The sequence below is a fragment of the Python bivittatus genome, unplaced genomic scaffold, assembly GCF_059951505.1.
Source record: "Python bivittatus isolate LINGU-HERP-01145 unplaced genomic scaffold, Pbiv_v1 ctg000330_np1212, whole genome shotgun sequence".
In the NCBI taxonomy this organism is placed as follows: Eukaryota; Metazoa; Chordata; class Lepidosauria; order Squamata; family Pythonidae; genus Python; species Python bivittatus.
Window position 1 is genome coordinate 21,159,944 of NW_028277058.1, and position 27,439 is coordinate 21,187,382.

General features: G+C 37.0%; 1 protein-coding gene across 1 annotated transcript in view; it reads right to left on the reverse strand.

Moving 5' to 3' along the window:
- PTPRR (protein tyrosine phosphatase receptor type R) overlaps positions 1–27,439 on the reverse strand; it is an 87,457-nt gene that overhangs the window by 24,362 nt on the left and 35,656 nt on the right. Inside the window, exons 3-6 of the mRNA XM_025163206.2 lie at positions 15,282–15,395; positions 13,846–13,998; positions 9,304–9,420; positions 7,066–7,328 (exon numbers count right to left, since the gene is read on the reverse strand). Of these exons, the coding sequence (XP_025018974.2) occupies positions 7,066–7,328; positions 9,304–9,420; positions 13,846–13,998; positions 15,282–15,395 (647 nt within the window). The remainder of the gene's footprint in view (positions 1–7,065; positions 7,329–9,303; positions 9,421–13,845; positions 13,999–15,281; positions 15,396–27,439) is intronic.

Below are 27,439 nucleotides of genomic sequence, written 5' to 3' on the forward strand. Positions count from 1 at the left end.
CAAGGATTTTAGGTGGACGATGCTAAGTTAGTGTCTAGTAAGATCATAAAACAGAAATCAGGATAGTCTATGTACATAGAAGCTGATTGATTCTCAGGGGCTGGGAACATTAGTAGAAAGAAAAACATGTAGTTGTTCTCCAAATTGATGTTGTTGGGTGCACCCTTTTACCTTCAATTCCACAGAAGCAAATGATAACCATTCATTTTGGGTGGAAAGGAAAAGATACTTTCCCCCCAAAATTAGAATTAGAATCCTCAGATCAGCAAAAACAGAATTACTTTTGCAAAAGTTTTACAAAGGCTCCCACTAAGATACACATGAACATATTCTCATTTTCCAGGTATTCCAACTGTCTGCAAAATTTTACTAATTTATCAGGAAACCAAGGTTGATCCTGGTTTTTAATTTTTGAATACCATTACCAGATTAATCCAAAGATGTATTCAAAAAGTTGATTATTGAGGTCATCATCTAAGTGTTGCTGAATGTTTGAGTCACTGAATCAGAAATACTTATATACTGTTGTGGCCCCTGGCCAACTACCCTTTTGTCAAGAAGGTTGCTAGTTAATCATCTGATTGATTGATTGATGTTTCATCAATGGATGCTAATTATTATTTCCTTGTATTGTCAAAAGCCTCAAAGAATATTTTTCTAGGTTTAATGTATGAAAAATCTTGAACCCTAAATGCTTTGAGCAGTCTTATAATGACTAAAACAAACTCATGGTGAAAGAGACAAGGAAGGAAAAGTGATAGCAATCACACAGCTTGTACAATTATATAAGAAGCCTACAGAGAAATGTGAATGGGAAAAACACTAATATATTGACAATTCCAACAGTACCCCCAACTTCCAGATGTATAAACTGTTGTAATCTGGTGCTGGCCAATTTGGGGCCTGAGATTGGCTGGCGCTCTTGATGGAACATCTGGAACAGGGATTTCCAACTCAAGGCCTGTGGGCTACATGTGACCCAATTAACTGTGGTCTGGCAACAGTTTATATCAGCCTTCACCAGTCTTCTGATATGTGCAGATTACAACCCTGGAAGCTTCAGCAAGTATGGCTGTTATGCTGTTGGTATGCTGTTATGCTGTTGTTTTCTTCAGTGCAACGGGATTATTTTGGTTTCCCTCAGAAAAGCATTTATCACACCTTTTATACAGAATCCATACAACCTATACAGAATACTGATCACTGATGATAGGTGGGCTGAGTAATTCTTTTGCCATGTTCTCTGGCACACTGCAGAGCAGCTGGCACTGGTGAATGTGTGTGTGTATCACTACATATTATTTGGACTCAAGATGGCAACCATAATTTCCCTTTCCTTGTTGCACTTCAGTAAGAAGTTCCAAAAGGGCAACTTCAGGCTGCATGTGACCCAAGGGAATTGGCTACAGTTCTGCAAAACTCCTCCAGAAGGAGGAGGACTTAAATATTTGTACCTTTTTCATTTGGAGGGTTTGGGGGCATGTAAAGGGAATACAAATGTCTTATGCCATGCAGAATTTTAGAGTATCCATTTTTGCTTAAACCTAACTTCCCTTAACTTCCCCAAAAACAGCAACATACAGAAAAAAAGAAGCATGACTCCATCCAAGGGGTCTAGTGACTTTTTTCTCTTTTAGTGGAAGTTTAAGGGTGAAGGGAAAAAAGCAGAAGAAAGGAATCTTGGTGCTGAGGAAGATAGAAAATATCAATGCGTCTTATTTGGGGAGGGGGGAGATTTTGCTATTGTCTAAAATGCACACTCAGAATAAAAAGGGTAAACTTATCTATTGATCCTGCCCTTTGAAGGTGAGCCTCAGCATGTGGTGCTCAGACTAGTGTGGCCTCAAACTGACAGCACTTTTGTGTCGATTGTGTTGTTTGTGTACTCGTTGCAGGGCAGAGATTTCAAAGACTTATATATTTTCAAGTCTTTAGAATCCAGACTTCTTTCTCCTGAAGTAATAAATGGCAGATTTGCTTAGTGGCCTTGTGTGGGTGACAAAATTTTACATCAATGGCTGCCTGTAGCTTAGGAACTGTTGGTTCCCGCCAATAAGCTTCTGCCGTTATAGTTACAAAGCTCAAACTAAATGTATAGGAAGGAAAAGTTGAAAAATCTTAGAAAAGTTTAATGTTCAGATAGCTACCCTTTCCTTTTAATCTGTTTACAATATAACAAACATTTTAACAGATCACTGACGTTACTTAAAGTTAGCAAAATTGTCTGCCAGATGCTGGCCACTGATTAATTTGTTTTAAGTTCAGCCAAAAGGGGAAAAAAAAGTGCAATGGGTGGAGCAGCAAAAATATGCACAATCAACAAGTGAGCAAAGATTTCCTGTCATCTTGGGAATAAAATTGATTGGTACAGCCATTTCCTGTATATAATCTTAAACCAGTCACAACAACTGCAACTCAGAGTTGGAGATAAAGATGATGGTACAGACTGGTGCTTTTCTTTGCAGCATGCCAACTTCCCATTTTTGATAGTTGAATTAATTTTAAAATAATATTGAAAAAAGAGACAGGGAGGGCAAGAAAACGAAGGGGCACCCTGGGCACAGCCAACAGGAACGCTGGGTCTAAGAGTTCCATGCTGGGTGTTACATAAGTGGGCAATTCCTTTAAAATTCTTTTCATTACATGCCTGCTTTTAATGCTACTTTCTGTTAAGATGGAACTATTTGCAAAAACTGCCATACATGACAATAACGAGTAATAACAGGTTGGAGAGCTAGAAAACTCTTGATGGGACTGTATTACTGATCATCCTTTCTAACAGCAATATAGGTTACAACTATAATAAAGGATCCTACGTGTGCAGTCATGTATGAGTGTTGTGGTCCTCCACGTCAAATCTTGGGCAATCTGAATCCTTCCCGCTTGTTTGAAAAGCCCTACATCTGCACGCTTGTATGGGTGCAGGGACACTCCCCGTGGGCATCAAATATTTCATTGGCTTGGGGTAAGGAGGGTAGGTGGCAGGATCAACACCATTACATCTTCTCTGCATGTCTGGATTTAATGAAACGCTTGCAGTGGCTGTCTTTGCAAGATATGTTAACCCAAGCAGTTTGGTTCATGAGCATATGCTACCCATTCCAGTGCAAATGACTCTAAGCACAGTTGCAAGCTTTCTGGGTGGTGTGAACTCCCTGCATCCATAAGTTTGGATTTATGTGAAGTGTAATTTAACATTGCAACTATGAATAAATTAACATGATGACCATTCTAGGTACAGACAATGATAAACCTAAACTTGGGTTAAAGAATTATGTACAATGGCTGGGGAAAGGAGGAGCTACCAAACCAATCACTATGAATACTTTGAAATACCTTTCTCAAAAAAATCCTTTTTTGGGACCATCATCACCCTGTGCTTGAAACAGTTGTTATTGGCATTTCCCTGAAAGCAATAGCTAAGAGTTATATTAAGCCCAAGAAAGCATATTCATCTCAACACAATAGAGTAAATTTATCCTCCAAATCCATGCAAAGCTGTGTATTTCAGCCAGGAAATTCCAAAACCTTTCCTGTACATGTATTAGGGTCTCACGCTTATGCTATCATCCGCAAACACTGGCTCAGTTTCATTATTTAGTTTGCAAAGAGCAACACAATGCTTAATGTCAAGCAGTTGCTTTTAACAGAATACTGGATGAAAAAAAGCAGGAAATGTTTAATAATTATTGTATTATATATAGCACAAGTGGTGATACCTATGCCAGCAATCCTGCGGCACTTGGTTAAAAAAAAAAAAAAATTTGGAAAGACAGTTTCAGTATCTAAAGGTAGTAGGTATCAAGAGTCAATACCCTGCTTTTTCTTATAGAAATATTTTTTAAAAATTATTTGCCATAGCTGAATGATGACCTTTTCAATCCTTATAGGAGCTTGCTACAAATAATTTATGAGGGCAGTCCGGGGTATTAATTTATACTCACACAGCCTTGAAATATATACGTTTCCAGGCTAAATACTCTATTGAGTTAGAAAAAGCTAATATGATTGATACAAAGGCTATATATTGTCACCTCATAAAATGGCAAACACATGGTAAAGGATTAAATTTAATCAGGCAAGCAGCTGGAATGAGCCTGTCTGTCCCTAAAGGGCTAAAGGCTGTTAAGCTGTCTGCAGTCAATTACATTTCCCTGGATTTTCTCCTTTTAAGCAGCAAAAAGCAGCACATTTTCCAGGCCCAGCAAACTCCTTCTTTCTGTAGATTCTGTGATGTTAGACTAAATAGGTCTTCATATTCTAAAGGTTGATGCCTTTACCGGAGAGTTTGTGAGAGTGAATTCTCAGATTGAATCAGAAGATTGTCACCAGTGTGTGGTAAATGTTCCTCAGGTAGAAAGGTTCTGGTCAGAATTCTTGCACTGTCATTTTAATCTTTTGTTGATAAATTTAAATAATCAGAGCTCAGATAGACTTGTTCCCTTGATTGGTTGTTTTCAGGTCAGTTTGCTGCTGAAAAGTCCTGACCAGGATACACAGTCGGATCCAAAACAATTGTAGAGAGTTAAAATAAGATAAGCAGTATTGTTTAATTGTTATACTGCAGAATGAAATACTGTATAGGTAAATGCTTGTTACCCTTCCACTCACAGTAGCTGCATGATCCTTTCGTCTTACGGGGGAGGGGGGGTTGCCTGAAGTCATCCTAATGGTTTTAATTTGCCCAACTGTTTTCTTCATAGAAAACTCTTATCTAGTATCCAACACTGCTGGGATCCTAATCACAGAAACTGATTCATAGCTCTTGCTCTCCAATTTGCCTTTTGCTGGGTTTCAATGGCATGTTACTATGAAGTCTAGATAGCAAGCAACTTAAAAATGAGAGCTAATGGAGATGTTTGGCTGATAATTCCTCAGTGGGAACTAATAACTGGACACATTATCCTTAACAGATAATTTCCCTCTCTATGTAGGAGCAGATCTGATGCTAAGCTGGTCATGTGTTATATTTAATTAGCACCATTTGTTATTTTAACATCTCTCAGACAATCGTTTTCTTTTGAAAGATTTCCTGTCCAAATCCAGCTAAAAATTAAGGAGAACAGGGATCTTGAAGATGCCCATCAACAATATCTAAACAGCAGAATGAGTGAGAAGCACACCTAGTCTTCCCACTATTAATTTTAAATTTAGAGATATAAACTACTATATGTACCTCCTCTTTTGTGTTTTTATTTTTAGTGCTGCATTTATTTCCTCTTCTTTCTGATGTGTTAAGAGGCTACATGTCTGAAGCCAGTGTTTTGTTGGAGCATATGTTTAGGAAAAGAAAACCATGAGCAATGTTTGAATCTGTAAGCAGAAAGAGGTGAAGAAGAGAAGAGGCTTAGGAGACTGGAAGCTCTTCATATACTGGATGTTTTCCAACATGGGAATTTGTGGATATCTTCTGCCTCTTGGAGGACTGCATGTAGGTACACATACCACAGCTTTTAAAGACACTGAGTCTTTTTGTGTATGCGTAGACCCAGAAGAAAACCATTTGATTTCAGGAGTTACTGGCAGACGCAATGGACTCAGTTGTACACTTCAAGCCACCTTTTTTGCCTTTGAATCTGGATCACTGCAGACTCCCAGCAGATATAATATGTGAGAAACCTAGCCATATTTTCCATCTTTCATTCTTGTCCAAAGAGAATCCCTTTTGGAAAGTGGAGGAGACTTAACTATTGTCTTCATAATGACACAGTGAATTTCTCTTATTGTAAAAATATGGTGGAAAGTGGCCTTCCTAATTGCTCTTTCCCATAACTTGGTTCATTATAATACTATGATAATACTTTTACATAAGGCTGTAATGTTGAAAGATAAATCAATAGAATACTGAGCTATTCAGGGAACATTTGTAGACCACCCTTCTCCAATCTGGTGCTCCCAAATGTGTTGGGATGTTAGTTGGGAATTTCTGTCTCTGAGAACTTAAAGGTTGACCGCAATTTCATTCTTATACAGTACATCACAAACGGTAGTGGAAAGTGTGCTTACAATACTTTCTCTCCTCTAGATGTCACTGTTCATCAAGCAATAACATCCAGTGTGAGTTGTAGGGAGCAAGATATTTCTGGTACAAGCTAATTCAAGGAACCATTATCTTAGCATCAGTTTATCTCTGATATGGGTTAATAACATTGTCTTATTTTGCATTGCTACAGCATAAATCTTAAGGTGATGTCTTTGAATTCTCCAAACTAAGCATTATTGAATAATAGGCCTTACAACTATCAATACTCACTGATCCAGATATGAATGTTTTCTGTTCTTAACGTTACATGTACAGTTCAGATCAAGGCCTTTTAGGGGAATAATGGAAACAATTCCCATAACACACAAACCTTGCATGGAGAGGGTTCCATGAATAATTTACTTGGAATAAGTAGTATAAATATTTTTTATTCAAGGCAATAAAACAGATCTTTTTGCCTGGTTCAGTAGCTTCCCCCCACTACCACATGTGAAACCATTCAGAATCCATATGATATGTTCATGTTATCTCTCAACCATCATCTAAGAAATGCTCAGCAAATCAGTATCTATACACATGCAACTTTCTTTGGCTTATGTTACCTCGGAAGCATATGGGGTTTACACATTCACCAAATCAGCTGCCCTTTTGGGTATGACCACCTACAAAACCTCTGCTTACCAGAAGTAAACTGATGTGGTTGCTCCCACTAGCTCTCTGAGATTGTCCTTACCATCTCTAACTTGCCTTGGTCTTCTTCTCTGCATTGAAGGGCACACTTGGAAATAAAGAGCCATGATGTAGCCAGCTACCATTTTTATTTTCTAAGGCTACCTACAGAAACTGGAGACATTCTTGGAAACAAAGATGATGCTTAAGGTTGGCACTTTGATTTGCAGCATGTCAAATCCACATTTATTTATTTTTACTGAAAGTAATCCTAAAAAATAATTAAAGTTACATGGGCAGAGAGGTTTATCAGGAAAAAGGATGGTATCTGTAGGCTCATAGGTATGTTAAGTTGCTTTCCCTGCCTTACAGAAAGAGAATAATAAACTCTATCTATAGAACTTCCATCCTACCTTTCTTGTAGCCCCACTGGTTTCATTTTGAAAGGTGATGGACTAGCAGAAAGTGAGGGCTTGATCTCAGTAGTACATTGCCCATGGGGATCTACTACGACATTTATGACTTTACGGGTCTGTTCAGGTTGGACCATTCTGTTTGCTGTCTTGTATTCAGATGGAGTTCTTTGCAGAGGGATGGAAGAAAGGTGTATTTCTTGTTTTTTGTTCTTCTCCTGTCTCACAGAAAATTGTATTTTCTCTTTCACTCGGTATAGAACCTGTTCATAACAGAGAAAATAGCTGTTTTTACCTTAAATTATGAAAAAAGCAGAATTGGATTTTTAATGAATGGACATAAAATTAGATACTAATACGATGAATAACCAATAGGAATAGGAAGCATCAGCAGTAATAAAAAGACATTTTTCTAGAGATTATTAAAACTTTCATTAGATAGTTTGATTTGCATTATCTGAAACTTGGGTTTCTAGTGTAATATTTCACAATAAGATTGATTATTTGGGTTTCTTTAGTCGGGGGACAACAAAACTGTACTGGGAAATAATTGAACAAGCAGCTATTGCAAAGAAACTGATGTTAGGCTATATTGTATCAAATCCTTTCTTAAAGTATGATATTGGCAGAGGAAATAATAAATGTTGAAGTGAAATTAAAAGAAAACAGAGCTCTGGCTATAAAGGAAATCAATAGGTAGAAGCCCTTGCCTATCATAAAAAGAACTGGCCAATAAGAACAATTCAATAATGCCAAGTGAACACAGTTAATGTGCTCCTTTAAAGAAAAGGCTGAAGGAGAAAAAAACTAATTAGCCAGGGAAGTATAATAATTAAGTAATTAGGCATGGATGGCAAAGACCCAGGTTCAAGTCCCCACAACTGATCAGAGTTTGACTTTGGCTGAGAGAAAGTGACGGGCCAAACCTCACTCACTCTTTGGGTTGCCCTTTATAACCAGAGCAATTGTTCAGTTTTGTTTACTTTTAATTGTCTGAATTGTCAAATTATGTTCATAACAATAAAGTTGAACAAGAACAATATGGCAACCAGTAGTAATAATCTATACCCCAACCACAGGGGACCAAAAATGATTATATAAGGGTAAGCCAAAATGTCACAACTAGGAGAGAGTGAACAGAAAGAAACTGCTACTTCAAATGAGAAAAAGTGTCATTCACAGGTGGGCCCTGCAGTAGTGTTTCACAATTAAAAAAAGAGATCCACCGCACTGAAGCCTAGAAAAACAGACGGAAATATAAATAAAAATCCTGGAATACTATGGCTGGCAAAAAACAAAACAAAAAACCATGTGGAATCTAATAAAAATTGTGTAAATGAACATCTTTCAGGGAAATAACTATTGGCTTGGTATATTAGGGTTTATTGGTCAGAGCATAGCTGTTAGAAACTGTTTTATTATTCTGCATACAATCAACAGGAAATTGCACCAGCCGTAATACATCCTTATTACACACATATTTACAAAGACTTTCAATCATTCTTTTCCCTGAAAACGTCCATAGATGCCCCAGGAAGGACAGCATAGGGGAGGGGGCAAGGGATGAAAAGGGCACAATGACATCCTGATGCAAAGCCCGCGACTTATGCCCTTGTGACTGACACAGGGAAGGAAGCGCAAAAGAGCAAGGTTTGTGTTGTGACCGCATCATGCACACCTTGTCTTTTAGCAGCACATATGTAAACAAACATTGTAACCCTTGGTTTTTAAAAAAAATCTAACCAGCTAAGGAGAGAATAAGCACCTAAGGGCATGCTTAGCTAAATGTATAACTGTGGGACCATGGATTCTGCGTAAGGTTTTTTCCCCTTCCAATCCAGCTGCTGTGGCTTCACCAAAAATCAATTTGTTGTTCAATAGGAGAATGGAAAAGCTGGATTCAGTCCATGCTTCACTCTGCCTCCCCTGCAATCACTAATTTTTGAAAAAGGCACCATGTATTCACAATGCCAATTCTAAGCATGTGTTTGGCTGAGGGCCAATAAATGAATTCATTCTTTTAAAAAAATATGGGAAGGACCCCCTTCTAAGTATTCTGAACAAAAGCATGACTTGGTCTAGATGCATGATTAAGATTCACTTTATGCCTCGTTTTGCATTAATTTTGTTTGTGGCTAAAAGACTAGACTGTTTTTAGCAAATCATTTCAGCACTAGTAAAGCTTGTTCTGCTTTTCAGAAAGGCCAAAACAGTGACAATGGAAGCAAACAGACTTACCATCAGACATGTCACAATAACAACAAAGATGCTGAGGAAGATTATGACAGCATAAAATCCTTCTTTACTCCAGAGTTTATCTGACTCGTGCTTGCCTTGCAAAACATTTTTCTTTGACTTATAGAAACATAAAAGGAAAAAAAAAGTAATTATATGGTTCTGGACATGCATTTAAAAATCACTGTCAGCCTGATATAAAGTTTTCTCTTTCTTCAATAATATGAAGTGCTTGAATGATTCAGTACCAATTCATGCTTCTCACAAATTTAATACAATCGTTTTAACATGGTTATCAATGGATTGTATTTCATGATTTCTGGAAAAACCCTTCAATCTCATACCCAGCTGTGTCAGTTCATGGGACATGATATAATTATTTCCTGAAAACTATCTGGTTTGGCAGCTGAAAAAGTAGCAATAGTTGCTTACACTTTCAGTCACTTCGTTAACTTTTCCTCTGATAAGGAAGACCATTGATGCCTTTGAACTTTGGTGTTGGAAAAGACTCCTGAGAATACTGTGGACAGCCAAGAAAACAAACAAATGGATCATCAAACAAATCAACCCAGAGTTCTCACTTGAGGCACAAATGACCAGGCTCAAATTATCCAGTTTGGACACATTATGTGAAAACCCAGCTGTCCGGAAAAGGCTCTAATGCTGGGAAAGGTGGAAGGAAAAAGAAGAGAATGACCAGCAGCAAGGTGGATGGACTCAGTTAAGTGGCAATGAGTGCACCATTTGAAGATCTATGTGGTCATGAGGAGTTGAAAACAACTTGATGGCAATTAGTCAAAGTACTCTAATACACATCTTGGTCATTAAGAGTCTTCTTCACTTGGATAATGAATGAGTAGGTAGCACTATAGGTCAGTGTCCAAACCATGCCCTTTATGACCTGAAAATCATGGTGATGTGTTCACCGATGTACGTGTGGTGACCGAGCTTCTTGTGCTTGGAAATGTTAATTTTTTAGGTTTCATTATCATGTGGAATCCTGCCTGTGCACCTATGCTTATAGGTACAGACATATATCAGATGCATATTTTAATGTATGGAAGGTGAAGGATGGAGCCTGTAACTAATCGCCAGTCAGATCTTGTTTGTACTTACAAACAATCAAAGGAAAGAGCTCCATTATCTAGAAATGTATGTAAAGCTTCAGGAAAATGTCAATTGTGTCTATTTTAATGAACATTAATCACTAAAATACATAAAATTGAGTGAAAGTAAATGCTCATTTGATATATAACTTTATTAAGATTTTAATAAAGAAAGATAAAAATTAACAGAAACTAATATTTAGAATAAAGAAAAGAAAGAAGAAAAAGAAAGAAAAGAAAAAGCCAAAAGTACAAAAAAAAGAAAATATAAAGATGTAGCTTTCAATTTTCTTTACAGCAATTGTAAGTATAAATATAAATTTACCTCTTACTCCATGGTTATAGCATAACTTTCATTTTTTCTATATTTTTTTCTAATCATCAAAACCATATATAATAAGTTCATTTTTTCTTGTTTCACGCAACCAGTCTATAAGGGGTTTCCAGTCAGCAATAAACTTATCAAAGCTGTCAGTTTGGTCATCATAGGAAGTAAACTGAGTAAAAGTAAATGCTTGTTCTAACTGAATTGCAATATTTAAACATTTAGTTTGCAGGTACCTTTGGATAGCCTAAATTATATGTATTTCATTCTTATTTATAAAACAACCAAAAATTGAAAAACACTACTTGCATACCTAACAAGATTTTCTCTCTCGTTTTTTTTTTCTGTATTATTGCAATAAGAGCTGGAGTTGCTTTAATGATATATAAGGCTTCCTATACAGCCTAGAGACTTTGATTGTAACAACCTGAAAACTAGTGGAAAGCCAACGTTCAAATGAATGAGTTTAGCTTGAGAGATCACTCCAGGTCAAGACATTGGCTCTTAATGGCTGTGAATATATAAAACAAGCAGTGTCTCTTCCCCCACTTTTTTCCCTTCTCCTCTGTGTTACACTTTAGATGAACATCTATAAAATGCAAAAAAAAGAAAAAAAGGTGGGGGGCAGAAAAAAAGTACAGGTAATCCTTGTTTAGTGACCACAATTGGGACCAGCAACTTGGTCATTAAGCAAAGCGGTCACTAAGTGAAACTATGACTGTGCTCATGATCTTATTTCAGCTTTCCTTTGCTTTACAAACCTGTGAAGTTACTTTTTATCACTGTGGTGACTTCAAATGGTCACTAAACAAGGCAGTTGCTAAATGAGAACTATCTGTAAGAGCATTCTGAAAAGCCTGGCTTATATATAGCTGATGGTCTATGTCCCTCCCAGAACCTACTGGGGAAGGAGGAATCTATTTTTAATGGTATTAATGCTGAGAAATCACATCAATTGTCAACCTATTTTTTATCTGTATATACTACTAAAACTCTCATGTTTGTAACCTTCAACTTGGTGAAATGGTGCATCATAGGGCAACAATTTTTGAACCAAAGTACCTCAAATAAGCTAAGTTACAGAATGCATCCAAAATCCAGGAGCCATGACTCCCATGGGATTGAAATTTGGGAAATTTGTGGCTGCTTCAGCACTGCTGTGCTGCCATGGTCAGCCCAGGCCATATGATTGTCACCTTTCCCACCTTTCTCTGTCCCCTGCACCCAATCAACTGACAGCAAGGTCTGATAGGTGAGTGCCAATTGGCTGCTTTGGAAACAAGGCTGAAATTTATAAATCTCTTAATGCTGGTGGGCATTGAGGGAAGGACAAGGGAGCAATTCAGATGTCTGCTGGTGAGGTAGGGCTGGCTGGGGGGTGCCAGTGGTTGACGGGTGAGTCTTCTTCCTCCCTCAAGGGAGAGGACCCTTGGGGACATGCTGGAATGGGGAATGGGGGTTCAGGTTTCCTCACAGTCTGTGGCTCCCTTTGTTCTACCTCCCCCCAGCAAGGTGGCAGGCAGTTCCACTGGTCAACCAAGGAGGAAGAGGAGGCGGCTTCACTGGGGTCTCCTGAGGGTTGTGAGGGAAGGGGAAACAGCATAAGGCTATATTATATGTGGAAAGGAAGGAAGGAAGGAAGGAAGGAAGGAAGGAAGGAAGGAAGGAAGGAAGGAAGGAAGGAAGGAAGGAAGATGGAGGAAGGCATGAAAGAAGGGAGGAAGGAAGATTTCTGACACTCCCTGCCAGCTTCATGCAAGCAAAGTCGATGGGGAAGCTGGCAGCAAGTTGTAAGTCATACTCCCACTGCTTTTTTGCCCTTGATCATTCTGTTTCTCTGTTTAGGAAAGGAAATATCTCTGAAATGATGACCCAACAGGTCACAGGTTGTCTATGTGCAAATAAAAGTGCTATGAATCCAAGAAGACCAAGTCTCCTGGCAATGATTACATGACTAGAGTTCTAACTAGACGGATAACTTAATAGTATAACATTCAATTATACTATTATAATGAATCCTTCATTTAACAGACTTCAGATACAATGGACCAATTTTGCATCCAGACATTCCCCCCTCAAAAAACCCATAACAAAACACCCACCCAGAAACATCCATTATGCAAATGATGCAAATCACCATGAATAATGTAATTACAGTTTAACAAGACATTTGAGATTGTCCTTCTTTCCCAATGATCCATGAAACAAAGATTTCACTGTATTTGCAATTTATTAAAATCAGCAACTCTTAACCTACCTGTCACTTAAAACAGGACAGATTTGGTTCAGCTGAAATAACCAACCAAACTCCTTTAAAAAAAAAATACCATTGGAATCTAACTAAATTTGTATTAGGTTTTCATACTGCAATCATATATCTACTAATCTGGAAATAAAGCCTGTTGAGTTCAGGGAAACTTGCTGCTGGGATTGTAAATTTTTATTCCCAAGACACTTTAAACACTGCATTTCTTTTGGCAGTAATATCATATTAAAATAGAACTACCATTAGACATCATACAATAGTATTTCAGGTGTAGGTGATAAGGGGCAAAGAGCAGTAACAAGTGGCCTTATGTCACCACAGCCAAAGGAGCATAATCCTTAGAAGTTTAGGCTGAGGACAACCAAGTCCAAGTCTCCACTGACATGAAGATGACATGACTTTGGGCCAGCCACTTTCTCTCAGTTTAACTTCACTTTAGGTTACTTATGAGGCTAAAATAAAGGAAAATCCCATGTATGCTTTCTTGAACTTTTTGAGGAAAGGCACTATATTAATCAGTCCTCAGAATACTGCCCTGATACCAAATAACTCTCAGCTGGTTGATTTCTAACCATGGAATGGAAATGAGGCTGCTATATACTGTGGATTGGTCCTATTTCAGGTGCATCAAAACTCTAACGCCCAGTTTTTAGTTATCACCTAGCTGCACCTTGGTTCCCTATGCCCTCAGGTGCATTAGACACATACTGAATTTATCATTTGTAGTCTAGAAAATACTAGAAAGGTATTTATTTATTGTGTACCATCTGAGTTTGCAAAATAATAACAGGTCTTCAAAGGAGTACCTATGAGTAACATACTAGCACTTTATAGTAATGATAGCTTACCTCTGGGGATATCTCTGTAATTCCAAACTGGGTTAAACCCTGGCGTAGGACGTTGATATTAAGAGATCTTAGCACTTCTTCAGATGGGATAGTATCAGAAACTCCTTTGCTACTGACTGGAGATATGAAGAGCTCAACACAGTTCCTCTTGCCCTAGCAATAATAGAGGACATAAAGTAAGAGAAGAATAGCTCTAAAAAACTTGGTTTGTTATGACAAACAAATGAGCTAACTGTATGAGCTACTGTTCTTGCAATAATAGAAATGATGATTTTCCATTTTCTTTTCCAATCCAAATTAGAAATCCTTGGGATTAAATAGCTATCTAGAAGTTCAAATTGAATCTAAGTTGATACTTCAAATATCCCAAACTGCATTTCAAATATATGGATTTCCTTCCTGCTTATGCTGTATTTAGAAGTTTGCCAATTAGTGATAATATCACTGCTGCAGAAAAGCCTTTGGGAAGGGATAGAGCATGGCTGGCAACCTGTAATCCTCAGCCTAATTGCAATACCCCTTAATAGGCAAGCAAGAGTGATCTGGCTCCTTCTTGGCAGACAGTAGAGTGAGGAGAGGGGGTGAGGAAGAGAGAGGGATATCAGAGAGACAGAAAGAAAAGGGTTGCTAGAAAATTTTAAAAAGTGATATGCCAGAACAGAAAATGAATAATTCATCTGTTTTTGACATTATTCCCAGCTGTTTTTACTTCAGGTGTTACTTCCCAGCAGATTTCTGCTACAGGAATGTGCCCTTATAAAGAAAAAAAAAATTGTCCTGCTCTGGCCTAGTATTAGGCTCAATTCTTGGCCTCTTCAGGTTGGGAAGAAAACATGCCCATACAGCTACTGTCTATCACATTAGATCTTATACTAAAGTTGGTAGATCAGTCATCCAGCTTCATATAATGCTGGGTGGCTGCTTTTTCCACTCAGATTATTGGTAGTCAATAGTGGTCACAATAAAGCTCATCCTAGAAGGTTTGCTGCAATTCATAGCTTGCGTGAAACTTGTTCACCATAAGCAATGACGAGTACATACAAATAAAATGAAGATGGTTGGCATATATATGTGTAATGTGTATCTCTATCTCTGTTTCTCTATATAAATATGTCTATGTGTAATGTGTATCTCTATCTCTGTTTCTCTATATAAATATATCTATGTGTATCTATCTCTATCTCTATTTCTCTATCATGTATCTATCATTGTGGTGTACTGGTTAAGAAGCAGCACTAGGGCTGGGAGAACCAGTGGATTTGGGCTGATTTGGGCTGATACTACACAAGGATGGGGTATCCCAGAGAGCCTTCTTGCCCAATATTGTTAGTTTTGAAGCTGGCAGGTATATAGAATCTTTTCTTTATTCAGGTTGGTTGGTTTCATGTCCAGGAAGTGAAACTATGTAATAGTAAGCATGAAACCAAGCCACTTACAATGAGTCGGTTGATATGCACTTGCTGCGGCAAGAGTCCTAAAGCAGCAGCCACTCCCTGGCGGAAAATCCGAAGCAATGTGATATTCAGCTTGTTTACATCCATTTGCAGAGTCTGCAAAACAAACCCAAACAGAAAAGTCCTAATCTTGCAAGGCACACACAGTTCCCTGCTAATGAGTGACCTCCGTGAATTGTGCAAATGGTTTTTCCCAGGATGGCAATGTGTGAAGTCAATTTGCATTTCAAACAGAGAACAAGAGTTGGGGGAATGAGGTCAGGGGTGCAGGATTCCAGACTATTAATGGTTGTTAGTTTAAAGAACATTAACATTTCCTCTTTTCATAACCTTAAGTTCACCACGAGGTCAAAGAAATCTCCTTGGCTGCAATCCTGGAGCTTTTACATGAGAATTGCTAGACCACAAGGTATTGTGACAGAACTAAGTGAAACAGCATTACCCAGAAGAAACAAAGATTTACTTCTGATTATAATCATTCTTCATAGAAATAAAACAATGCAGTAGATAGATTGGATAGATTACATGCACTCAGCTACTTTAAAAAAAGCTAAGCAAAGTCAGACATGGTAAGTCCCTGCATAGGTAACCACCAGGAAATCTCAGCACTGTAGGCTAGACTGAGAAGCAAAAAAAAAAAAAAAAAAAAGTTAATAGTAAACTACTATGTCATGTAGTCAACAGCAGGAAGGAAGACTTTACCTTTTATGTTATTGTTTCTGCAGATGAGGAAACATGATGTTTCAAAATTCTCCATCAAATTTGTGGGTGGACAAGTTGGGGGACAGTTCTTCCAGGGGAAGGAAACATCTCCAACAATTTCTTTCTTTGTGGGTATCCTTAGTGGGTACCTTTTGTGGGTTTCCTGAGAACTGGTAAAAAAAAAGCCCATGGGAGGATATCCCTCATGACTGAAGCATGGGAAGCCAGAGAAGTCACAGACCACTGGAAAGATGGCAGGATGAAAGGGCACTCACACACTCCTCTTAGATGCTTTGAAACTTAAGGGGGTGGGGATGCCAGTTTTTTCAGCTTGGCACTAATCATTTTCAGATGTCTGTTTCCTGCATTGCAGAAATTAAACAACTGCAGACCCCAACTTGTTCAGTGGTGTCACATGTGCCTGAACTGAAAACTGGCATTCCAACCTGGCAACCAAGTCTTGATGATAAATGAAACATTGCTGACTTCCCATACAATAATGTTGATTAATCCCATCAGTCAACATTAGGAGTTTAGGAGTTTTACCAGGGATTAGCCAGCAAGTGGGGAAGAGGTCCCTGTTTTTTTTTTAAAACCTGCTTAGGCTGTGTGGACAAAATGGGAGTGCCATCAAAGTTCACTGAGGCATTGCTCCTGACTTTTCCCCTATAGGGGTACAGTAGGCAGCTGAGGAATTACAACGTTTGAATATCCTTGGGATATATCAATTGAAAAGTAATTTCTAAATGTAAGTAGCATATTGATGTCTTGCTTATGCCTAGCTCCAATGAATTCATGTGGGGGGAGGTGTCAATAAAATTATTTTAGCATTTTATCAGGTCAGTGTATTCAAAGTTTGAGAATAATTAATTCTCAACAATTCTGTGGTCTAATTAATTTTGTACAAGCAACAAATGAAGAACATTTCACTATTTTCTTAAATGAAGGAGAGAGATTCATTTCAGTTCATATTTGACTTAATTGTATTTTTGAACCAATATATGAATCCAAACTTAGATTTCCTTAAGAGTATATTCTTTTTTCAAATTTTGCAATTCAGTTTACTAATTTTTTTAAACAGTAACTTAGAAAGTTTGCACAAAAATGTTTATGTTCATGAACATAATATATAAAAATGCATTAAATTAGGAAAATTGGTTTTCTAAACCTCGTTACATTAGGCATGACTATAAATAAAAATGCATACTTGGAGAAATCTACACACACACACACACACACACACATTACACACACACACTTTAGTTTTGTAAAATAATTGAAACGAGTATAGCTATGGGATAAATTAACTTACATATGTAAAAAAAAAATTAGAAAGTGAAATAGAAATGACTATGGATAGATTCACTATCCCTATTTTAGGCAGGCCTTCTGATTGATGCCATCCTAGAACTTTCAGTCAGGTGAAAACTTCTGGTTAGGCCAGTGACAAACCATTTGGGTCATGTGATTTGGCCTACTTTTAACACCACAGCGTATCTTCCTAATGAAGCCGATCTCTGTGTTGTTCTTGGACTGTTAGTATACATCACATTGAAATCTACATGACGGGAAAGCCTCTGTGAGCAGGATCTGTCCCACAAGCCTTTAAGATCAATCTCTTTACCAATCACTTATATCTTGGGCAGTAATCTTCCATGGAGCAATGGAAGAAGATTAATTTGTTAGAAATTCTTCAAACTCTGCTGGCACCTTTAATTCAACAAAGGAAGCGTTGTATCATCTGAAGCCAGGCAACACTAATTAATCATATTATGCCTTGTTGATCTGTACTGTTTATCATTTTTGGCACCTGCTCCTTAAGGAGAATTCAGTTTGAATACACTGTACATGCTGGCAGCCGTGACTTAGTAACCCTAAAGGAGAGGAAGATAACCACTCTAGGGAACACAATTTCCCAATGCAATTTATTAATCTAGTTACTGCAACTGTTAGCGACAGTTTCCAGGTTTCAAGACTATAGATATGATGAATTATACAGTGAGGTTTTGCCCAGAAATTTGGCTGTATATGTATTTAATAAAAATGCAAAGACTAAAACATAGTAATATCTAAACTCCAAACAGTTTCATTAATGGGGCGGAACAGTTAAACTCTTCAGAAACAGGGAGGAAACCTTTTAAACCATTAAATGGAAAGCAGTGCTTGGCGTAACAGGAATTTACTCGTGCATTTTATCTGAGGTATAGCATCTGTTTGAATATAATTTGAAGATAAAAGGCAGGAGGCTGCTTAAAAGTAAAATCTGAGAGATATTTCAAAGGCAGCTTGCAAAATTTCAACTCTGATATCAACCTTGCAAAATCTGATTTTGATCCAGTCCTCAAAAATGCTTGCAAATTTCTGCTCATGATCTGTATTAAGAAAACTGCATCATGGAATAGAACATTGAAGGCCAGCTATCCAAATGACAGCTCCAAGAACTGAAAGACTTTGTGAAGCATTGGTGTCCACAGCCTCTTAGGCCTTTTGACAGAATGATGAAAGCAGCTTAATAATTTCATGCCACGAACTCTGTCCCTTCTGGGCATGGTGTGAAATTGTAATACATGTAAAAAAAGGGATAAAGTTTGCATTGTGACACCATGACACTCCTTGCATCAATCTGACCCCCTTGACCTCGCCCATGAAGGCTTCAGTTGTAGAGCATGAACTTATCTCTTACCAACAGCATAAAATCTACTCTACTAGAGAAAAAAAAGTTGTACTGACTATCAAAAATAAATCCTGCATCCTCTGGGGAAGAAAACCCCTACTTTATTATCAGGCCAGCTCAAAGATCATTAAGTATATCAGGCTTTGACAATCTTCAGAACTTTGAATCAGATATGATGTGGCCAAGAAGATCAGTGTGAGGGGTAGGGATAGGGTGTTAAGATTGTTGTCACAATGGCTGCACACTGGCTTGAGATTTTCACTGAGATATCACTGCCAGCTCAGATCTCAACAGTGAACTTATGACACTGGGATTTGTTACTCTAATATATATCACTTACACTGAACTACATTTGCCACTGAAGTATATTGATCTAGTTTGTAGAGACCCTTTTGGAGCTATTTGCAATTATTATTATTATTGTTGTTGTTATTATTATTATTTAATCTACCACACTGCATTCATTTGATATCAACAATGAACTTGACTGTTTCCCTTAAATCCAGGTCATTCATTAAAAACAATTTTAAAAGTACCTGTCTCAAGAAAGATCTTCAGGGAAGTTGAATTTGAACAAGTATCTATTTTAAAAAAAGTTTGGTCCTTTCTATTCTTTGGATTCAATTTTTGGTGTGATATTTTAGAGAATCTAGACTTTTATAGAATCTGGAATTCTATACAGCGCCAGATTAAATACTTCTTGTAATTTTGGATTGGAACTACTTTTCAATCAGTAGATTTCTAAATGCTGAAATAGATTTCATTTAGTTTTCCAACATTTTCTTTGTGTACTATGTTCATTTAAAATTGCCTGAAATTACAGGAAAAAAACCCGTTTTATCAAGAAAGCATTTTTATTTCAACAAATTAAAAAAAATTAAGCCAACCATAATATTTAATTTATTTATATTTCGAATTGAGAGAGCGCTCATCTCACGAGGAAGTGACTCTTAGACTTAATCATTCTATTTATCTACAAAATGAGTTAATTAGCTGTTCTTTCCAGAAATGTCTAATTTTTTTCTAGACAGGAAAATACATACCGTATGTCATAAAAGGTCAGTGTATCTAGGTATAATTGACTCTTCCATTGAAAGCATGCTGCCCTAATGTTTTTCATTCCTATCATCTTTAGGCTGCTCTTCTCCTAGCAAATTTTATTATATAGGTAGTTCAATAAACCTGAAGGGATTACTGTGCATACATTAAGTTAGCTGCCTCCTCACGTTGCAACTATTGTATAAGCAGACACTTCCTTGACTTTCACTGCTGTGCATAGTTTAAAATCAGGATCTAATGCAAGATGTAATGTAATTCTGGTGGAATGACATAACTGGATATGAGGTGCTGTTTCTATTGCATGTACTATTATATTTTGTGTGGGTTGTGTTTTATATTATGTTGTGATACAGTAGGACCTCACATACTATCCTTTCCATCCTTCCCCCCAATATTATAATCTCATTAGTTATCTGAACCTATCCTTACATTTAATATTTTTCTGGAAAGGAAGAAGAGGTAGGAGGAAGGAAACAAGTGCTTAGTTACACAGCTCTTTACTGGCAAGTCAACCTATTTTTGGCCCTTCATGATATTGGATGTCCCCTTCTGGCCTATGTGGAAAGGAAGTTCTGTTGGCTGTGGATGAGTTGGGAATAACTTTTTTTCAGACTTTTTTTCCTTTAAAAAATGGAATATAATTTCCATAATAATTGATTAAAAAATAGGACTGTGTTGACAAATAGGTCAAAAAAGCTCAAAAACTGTAGTATTAATCTCTTTTTCAAACATTGTACCAGGGATAAAAACTATTCCTTAAATTCAGTTTTTATCCTAGAAGAATGATTGGCCCAAGGTTACACCAAACTGGTCTCTCCATCATCTTCAGTGTAGAAACTATACTACACTGATCTCCTATATCAATGAAGCATATATGTTCAGACATAACTTGCAAATGGTGTACAAAATATTTTAGAAACAAATTGCATGCAACGTGCAATATTAAAGTGTGGGCAATCTATTTTTTCTGCAGCCTGTGAATAGATTTTTCCTCTGTCTGAATGAAACTGTAAATTAATATTTATAATACAAATATAAAAATATCTGATTAGTATCCAAGAGAATAGTCATAAACCAGATGAAATCATTTTGGGAGCCAAATATGGCTCAGGGACTACCAATTTCTACACCTGGACCTGATGGAGTGAAAATGAAATGTTTACTTTTCTGTTAACTATTTAATATTCCTTTCCTATCATGAAAGTTACAGAAAGCATGCCAAATAAATGGTATAATTGATGGAAATAAAAATGCTACCCTTATTAAACTGAAATAATAAAACTGGGCATTTTAAAAAAATAATTTGCATTCTCCATTGTTGTTAAAACCTAGTGGTAACTGCCATTGCATCTAAGTTACCTAAAGACTCTAATTCTAGTAAATGTGCTTCAGGAACTAAATTCACCTGGAATTACTGTGGAGCATATGACTGGGGCATCAAAAAGATGATATTTTCAAGATCAGGTGACTTCAGCTGAATAAACTCAAAAGAAATTGGGCAAAACCATATTTTTATGACAATACCTTTCATAACAGTATTTGCCTTGTAAAAGGTCTATACTTTTAAATATAAAAGGAGTGTTTAATACTATTGCTAAACCATGTGGACAGGTACTAAGCCTGCATGCATCAAAAAGCCCAGCCCTGCCTGACTGAGGTTTGTTCCACTGCGTTTGAAAGAAAGGAAGAACACTGTACCTTAGATAATATCCAGGGTTCTCTAGTTTTCTCTGATATGGCTGATGCTCCCAGGTCTATGTGTGAGACATTGATTGCCTCGTTTTCTGAACAGGGTGTGAGTCACTCTAATCACCCGCTGGTTTCTAAGCCAACGGAGAAAGAGAGAGCAATTCCCATTCAGTCCCTGTAAAGTCACTGCCTGCATAGCTGGTCCCAGAACTGCTGGGACTGCCTCCTTTGGGATGCAGCTCAGGTGCCTAATGCTCCTGCAGCTTCTGAGAACCAGAAAGTACAGAGACTGGAGAAAGACCTTTCAGAAGAAGAGGAAGGCTTGGAGAAGACACTTCTCAACTGAATAACTGTCCTTGATGGTATCTGATATGTCTACTGATGATCAGGCCTGTCATTAGGCAAAAGGTTGTGGCAGCCTAGATACAGGTGCTGGTGATCAGAGGACACTCAGCAGCGAGGCGATGACATGAGTTTCACATGTTTCACAGGCTGCCTGATCCACCCATCCCATTAGCAATATTATTCCGTCATTCACTCAGCTCCAATCAGCTTTGGGTGTGACATGGAAATAAGGCCTTTTTAATACTTAGGAAGTATTAAAATATTTTGATTTGACCTGATCTGGATTCAAAATAGATTAACAACGACAATGATTACACATATATTTATGGCATAGGCCAAGTCAATAACCTATTTGCATTCAATCAATCAAATGTTATTTATAGCCATAGACCAAAATTCTGAATAAAACATCAGACAACAAACATGTAATAAAACTAGAATATTAAAATTTTTTGATGTTTTATTGATGTCTGTGATGATAAATAACATTTGATTGATTGGAGATACATTTATATTGATGGAACACATTTGTTTGAGATCAATCAATCCTAATTTAATTAAAGAATGACATTAGCTGGGCACAAATAGCTTTTCCAAGTTCTCCTTCCTAGCTGTAAGATTATTGACATTTTTTCTCCCCAAGGAAATAAAAAATTCCCCAGCAATTTTGGAAGTAAACCTCCCCACTAACAGTGATAGGAGCACAACATTTTCTTTCTTTTTCTTTGTCTTTTTCTGCTTAAGGTTTGTTGTAGGAACTGTTGTTCTACATTCTTCACAATATCCCATCTGAGCTTTGTGGGAGATGGAGACAGATATGCAGCACTATCATTTTAAAAATGTGCTTTATTATGGTACACTAATTAACTGAAGGAAAACAGTATTAACATGATGTAAATTCATATTTTGCTTTAATTAAACAGAAGAACAAAAGAACAAAAGAAAATCAATCTCTCTGAATATAGGCTTCTTACTTGCATATATGTATATAACATTTTACACCAAAAGTTTCATTAAAGTATGGCCATGTTTCTTTACAATCATCCATACATATTTTATGTCTACAAGCAATGCATTTGTGCAGAAGTCCATTTGGAAAAATACTGTATTACTCACTTGAAAAATGTGAGCAAGAGGAATTTCTGCTTGTATGGAGGAGGGCTGATAGTTGACACTTCCAGTATAGATATACAGGGGCACTGAGGGTTGCATATATAATCCTGTCCCATTCCATGCAAGCCTATGCCTATGGCTCTTAATCTGTTTGGGCCAAAATGTCCAATTATCTTAGCTTTGATGAGCTAGGAAATATTACCTTTTTAATCTTTAGCTCTGGTTCAGTGAAGAATCTTCATCTTAGTCTATTTTAATGCTTTAACATCAGCCACCTGATCGTACCACCTGAAATATTCCTTTTGCTGAATGTTAGTGTCTTTGTGAACTGGATGAGGTAGAGGCAATGAATAAGGTTTTTATACAGTATATTACTTAAACTATAGAGATATCTACTCTTTTCTAATTACTTCTATTCTAGCCAGGCAGGTCCAATTTTATAAATATTTTTCTTCTATCAACCAACTTCAAAGCAACTTCTGGAAAAGTGACCAAGTTTTGTGCCACTGTTACTATGACTCATCAACAACCAATTAACTTGTTATTATTTTGTGTTCTGCATCTGCTGATGTTTGCAAATAATTTGCTAGCTTTAATAGAATCTATTCTATGTCTTATTTTATTTCATCTCTTATGCTGCCTAAAGCCATGATACAATAAAATCAAACTCATATTCAGGTAACAGTCTATTATTTTTCTTCAACATTTTTTCCCAGCTGTGAAGTATGTACTCTCTTTTACATGATATTTCATCTTGCTAGCTTCACATCTTAGTTGATCTAGTAAAAATCAACTAAGCTGATCTTATCCAAAATGCAAAGGGGAGCCTAAGAAAACCCGGCATCTATTTCTTTTAAATCCTTAAACTCACATACTCACTTTCCCTATAAAGATTGGTTGTGCTGCAAACAGACACTAGAGTGGCTTGGAAGAAGAAAACATATTTCAGCTGCTTTTAGTTTTGTAAACACATATTGACTTTATTATGGGTAATGAGCTGAATGTTACCAATTCACATAAAGCAACTGATGAGTAGCTTGCACAGAATGCTATTTATTTCGAGATCTTTAAAAAAAAAAAAAAGCACGAAATCCATTTGATACACTGAATATGCCTGGCAAAGAAAACACAAGCAATTCATCAAAACTTGGCTTTTATTTTTCTTAAGCTCACATGTCCAATGCAACTCTGTGCTGTTTAGATTCAAATTAAGTTCAGTGAAGAAATTGTGCATGGAATATCAGTTTGGCTGATGGCTACTACTGATATGGATTGTACTTATCACATTAATGTGGAGGATCTATGTGATATATTCTGATAAATAAAACAGCCAACAGATAGAAAAGCTGCTATAGGGATATGAATCCCCATTATGAATGTAACATTTATATTAGATTTAATTTACACAGAAAGAGGTATCCAACAGTCCCATGGTTTATTACAGCTACTACATTTCGTGTTGCTGCCCTCCATGTTGGATATTAGCTTGGGTAGCGCTTTGGCATATATATTGGGCAAACCATGAGAGACAAGTGAGTTCACATGTGCACAATTATCAATAACTACAGCTTCAATTGCTATCTTACATGAGTGAACGCAGACAGGAGGTTTCAGATATCTGGCTGAATCAGAGTATACAAGTCACCCAATAACACATCAAACTGAAAGTTTATTAGTAGAAACATATCACATGTTCAGCTGTTGGAAACAAATTATCTCCACCATTAGAAACATGGCTCATGTGGGCATCAGGGAGTTTGTTATAACCTAAGATGGGGTCTGCAACTCCATACAAATAATAAGAAAAAAAGGTCTACTTTTTGAAATTTAACATTTTTGCAGAAGTTATCATGAGATTGTGCCATTCTTGTAAGATCTCAGGGTAGGATCACGGGAAAGGGCTGGGTAAAGAGAATATAGGAGAATAAAGAGAATAGGCGAATATACACCATCCCAATCAAGAGCTTTAATAACCATGAGCTAATTTGAAGCACTTCACATTTACCCCTTTTTTTATTCTAGCAGGTCTCCTTTTTTCCTGGCAATCACTGTCATACTGACACATTCTCATCATGTCATTCATTATTTAATTGTCAGTCTTTCTCTAGTGCTATCCTCTAAGTAGCTACAGATTAATCTTATTCACTCCTTCACCATCTGTCATCATCCTTCTGCTTGAATCCTTTAAGCTTAAGAAAATAAAGTAAAAACTGTTCACTGATGAGGAATATGCATAAAAGCTACTGGGAAAGGAACACTGGCAATTTAAATAATCAGCATTAACTCTGATATTATTGGGATTAGTTAAACCTCCATTTTAAATTATGGATTCACAAAACTCATGTCATAGAGTTTCTTGTAACTAAGCATGATTTCAGCTACTAAAGAATTTTCAGTAAATGTATTGGACAGGCTACTCAACAAGCAGACTTGAGTAAAGGCCAGACTATAGAATTTCATTGCTCTTGATCCCTCATCATTTGATTCCTCTTAATTGTTCTGCTTGGCCTTGTTAAACCCTGCCTCAGTGGAATCATCTTCACTATTCCAACCAAGCAGCCTATTGCTTGCCTTTTTAACTTCTGCTCCCAACTTTTTCTGGCTCACATTTATGTTTAAGTCCATTGGCTTCTTCCCAGCTGCTGTTACTCAGATCCTTTTCTTGTTGCTGGTTGTTCCTTATTCCTCCTTGGCATGAGATTCTCTTATAGATTTATCTAAGCATCTATTTATTCTAAGCATTTATTCTAAGAATGTGCTTCTAGGAACTTCAAGAGAAAGACCACTTGTATTATCTGGCTGTTAAAAATGGTTTCTGCTTGCTTTAACAATATTGATCATTTAGGCAGAAGAACTTAGTTATCATGAATAACTCTGTCAATCAAAATATCTGTCACACCTTGTAGGTAAGTTTCCAAATATTTTTCTAAGGAAACAGTGATGATACCACCAGGCAGAATGGGAGAGATGTAGGATGGTACACAGATCTTGCCCTTTCCCATTGTTCATCTTTCATCATACCTCATTCTTAGAGAAAAGACATCTAAGGTGGAACTATAAAGGAAGTAAATAGAGAGAAGTTTTTCTCCTACTTTTATAGCTGTAGAACCAAAAGTCATCCAATCAAGCTGGATGTTGGGATGTTGGCAGAACAGATGGATGGAAGAACTTCACAGAGCATATAATTATACTATGAAATTTGCTATCATAAGTTATGGTGATATCACCAACTTGGATGATTCTGAATGGATCATAGACAAATTCATGAAGGGTAAAGGTATCAGTCATTGCTGGCTATTCACAGCAAAGCTGCTAGCTATTGATACTGATGGCTATTGATGGCTCTTGTTGGCTACTGTTATCTGGTGTCCAGATGCTGAGAGACATGTGAGAGAATGATACTCCATTTATGTTCAGTCACTTTGGGCATAGATTAGCTATTCACCTGATCCAGCAGAGGTCTTCTTAATTTCTTGTGCTCCTATGCTGACTATAAGTAGAAGCTGGTATTTTAATTAATTTTTATGATGGCAATAACGATGTATACATAAGGAAAAATGTTATCATATATTAACAATCATGGGAGCACTAAGTTGAATCACAGGAACAACAATGACAAGTGTTTCAGAAGTGCCTATTATTATATGAACATATCTCTGTGTTAGATGTTCTGCTAAGACCTGATTCTGGTACTTTTTTATTGGAGGCAGGCTACTTTATAACAGTAATTCCACAATAAATTATTCACATTCTCTAACACTCATGTTTTGAAGCACTTGTTGGTTGAGGAAAAAATAACCTACCTTACATGAATAGTATATTCAAACCACTGATGAAAGAAAAACATAGAAAGTTTAAATATGTTTTTAATTTACTGGAGCTTATAAATGAAAACAGCACGTATACTCACTGTGCAATGTCAAATTTTGCTACAAGAAGTTTATATTTCTGGCATCTGGAGTATTTTTGAATGTGTCTGAAGCACATTCAGAATAAAGGTTTCTAAGCCAAAATAAGTATGACGACTATAAAATTGAAATCAGTTCATGCGAATGTGAATATACTTACAATGGCTCTTAAAATGAAACCACAATCCATGAGGTTTTATCCCAGTAAAGTAAAATGAATTATTCAGTAAACTTGCTTTGTGGGTTTAAAAAAAACATCCCCCAGGCGTATTTGTTTTCTCATTTGCTGATGCTCCATGCACACTGTGGAAGGCATCAAAGAATCACCCTGTCAAGCTACCCATGTAGGAAATTCCATTCCTCCAAGATGCGCTCAGATCAGCACTCTGGTGGAAATGCAGTGGTGCCTTTCATCTCGCCAATAAAAATCTTTCATGTTTTCCAGGCATGCATAGCCTATAGATTCACAGTCAGATGAGATGAAATGCTGGAAAGCTCTAACCTTTTGTCCTTTTTTCTTCCTTAAAAAATGTTTAAAGTACAGGAATCACAGGAATCTATCCCTTTTCTGAACTGACGGTACTGCAGCATTGGGGGCAGGGAATATCAACGCTGTCTGGCTGTTTTCCAATTTATACTGCTTCCCCTCC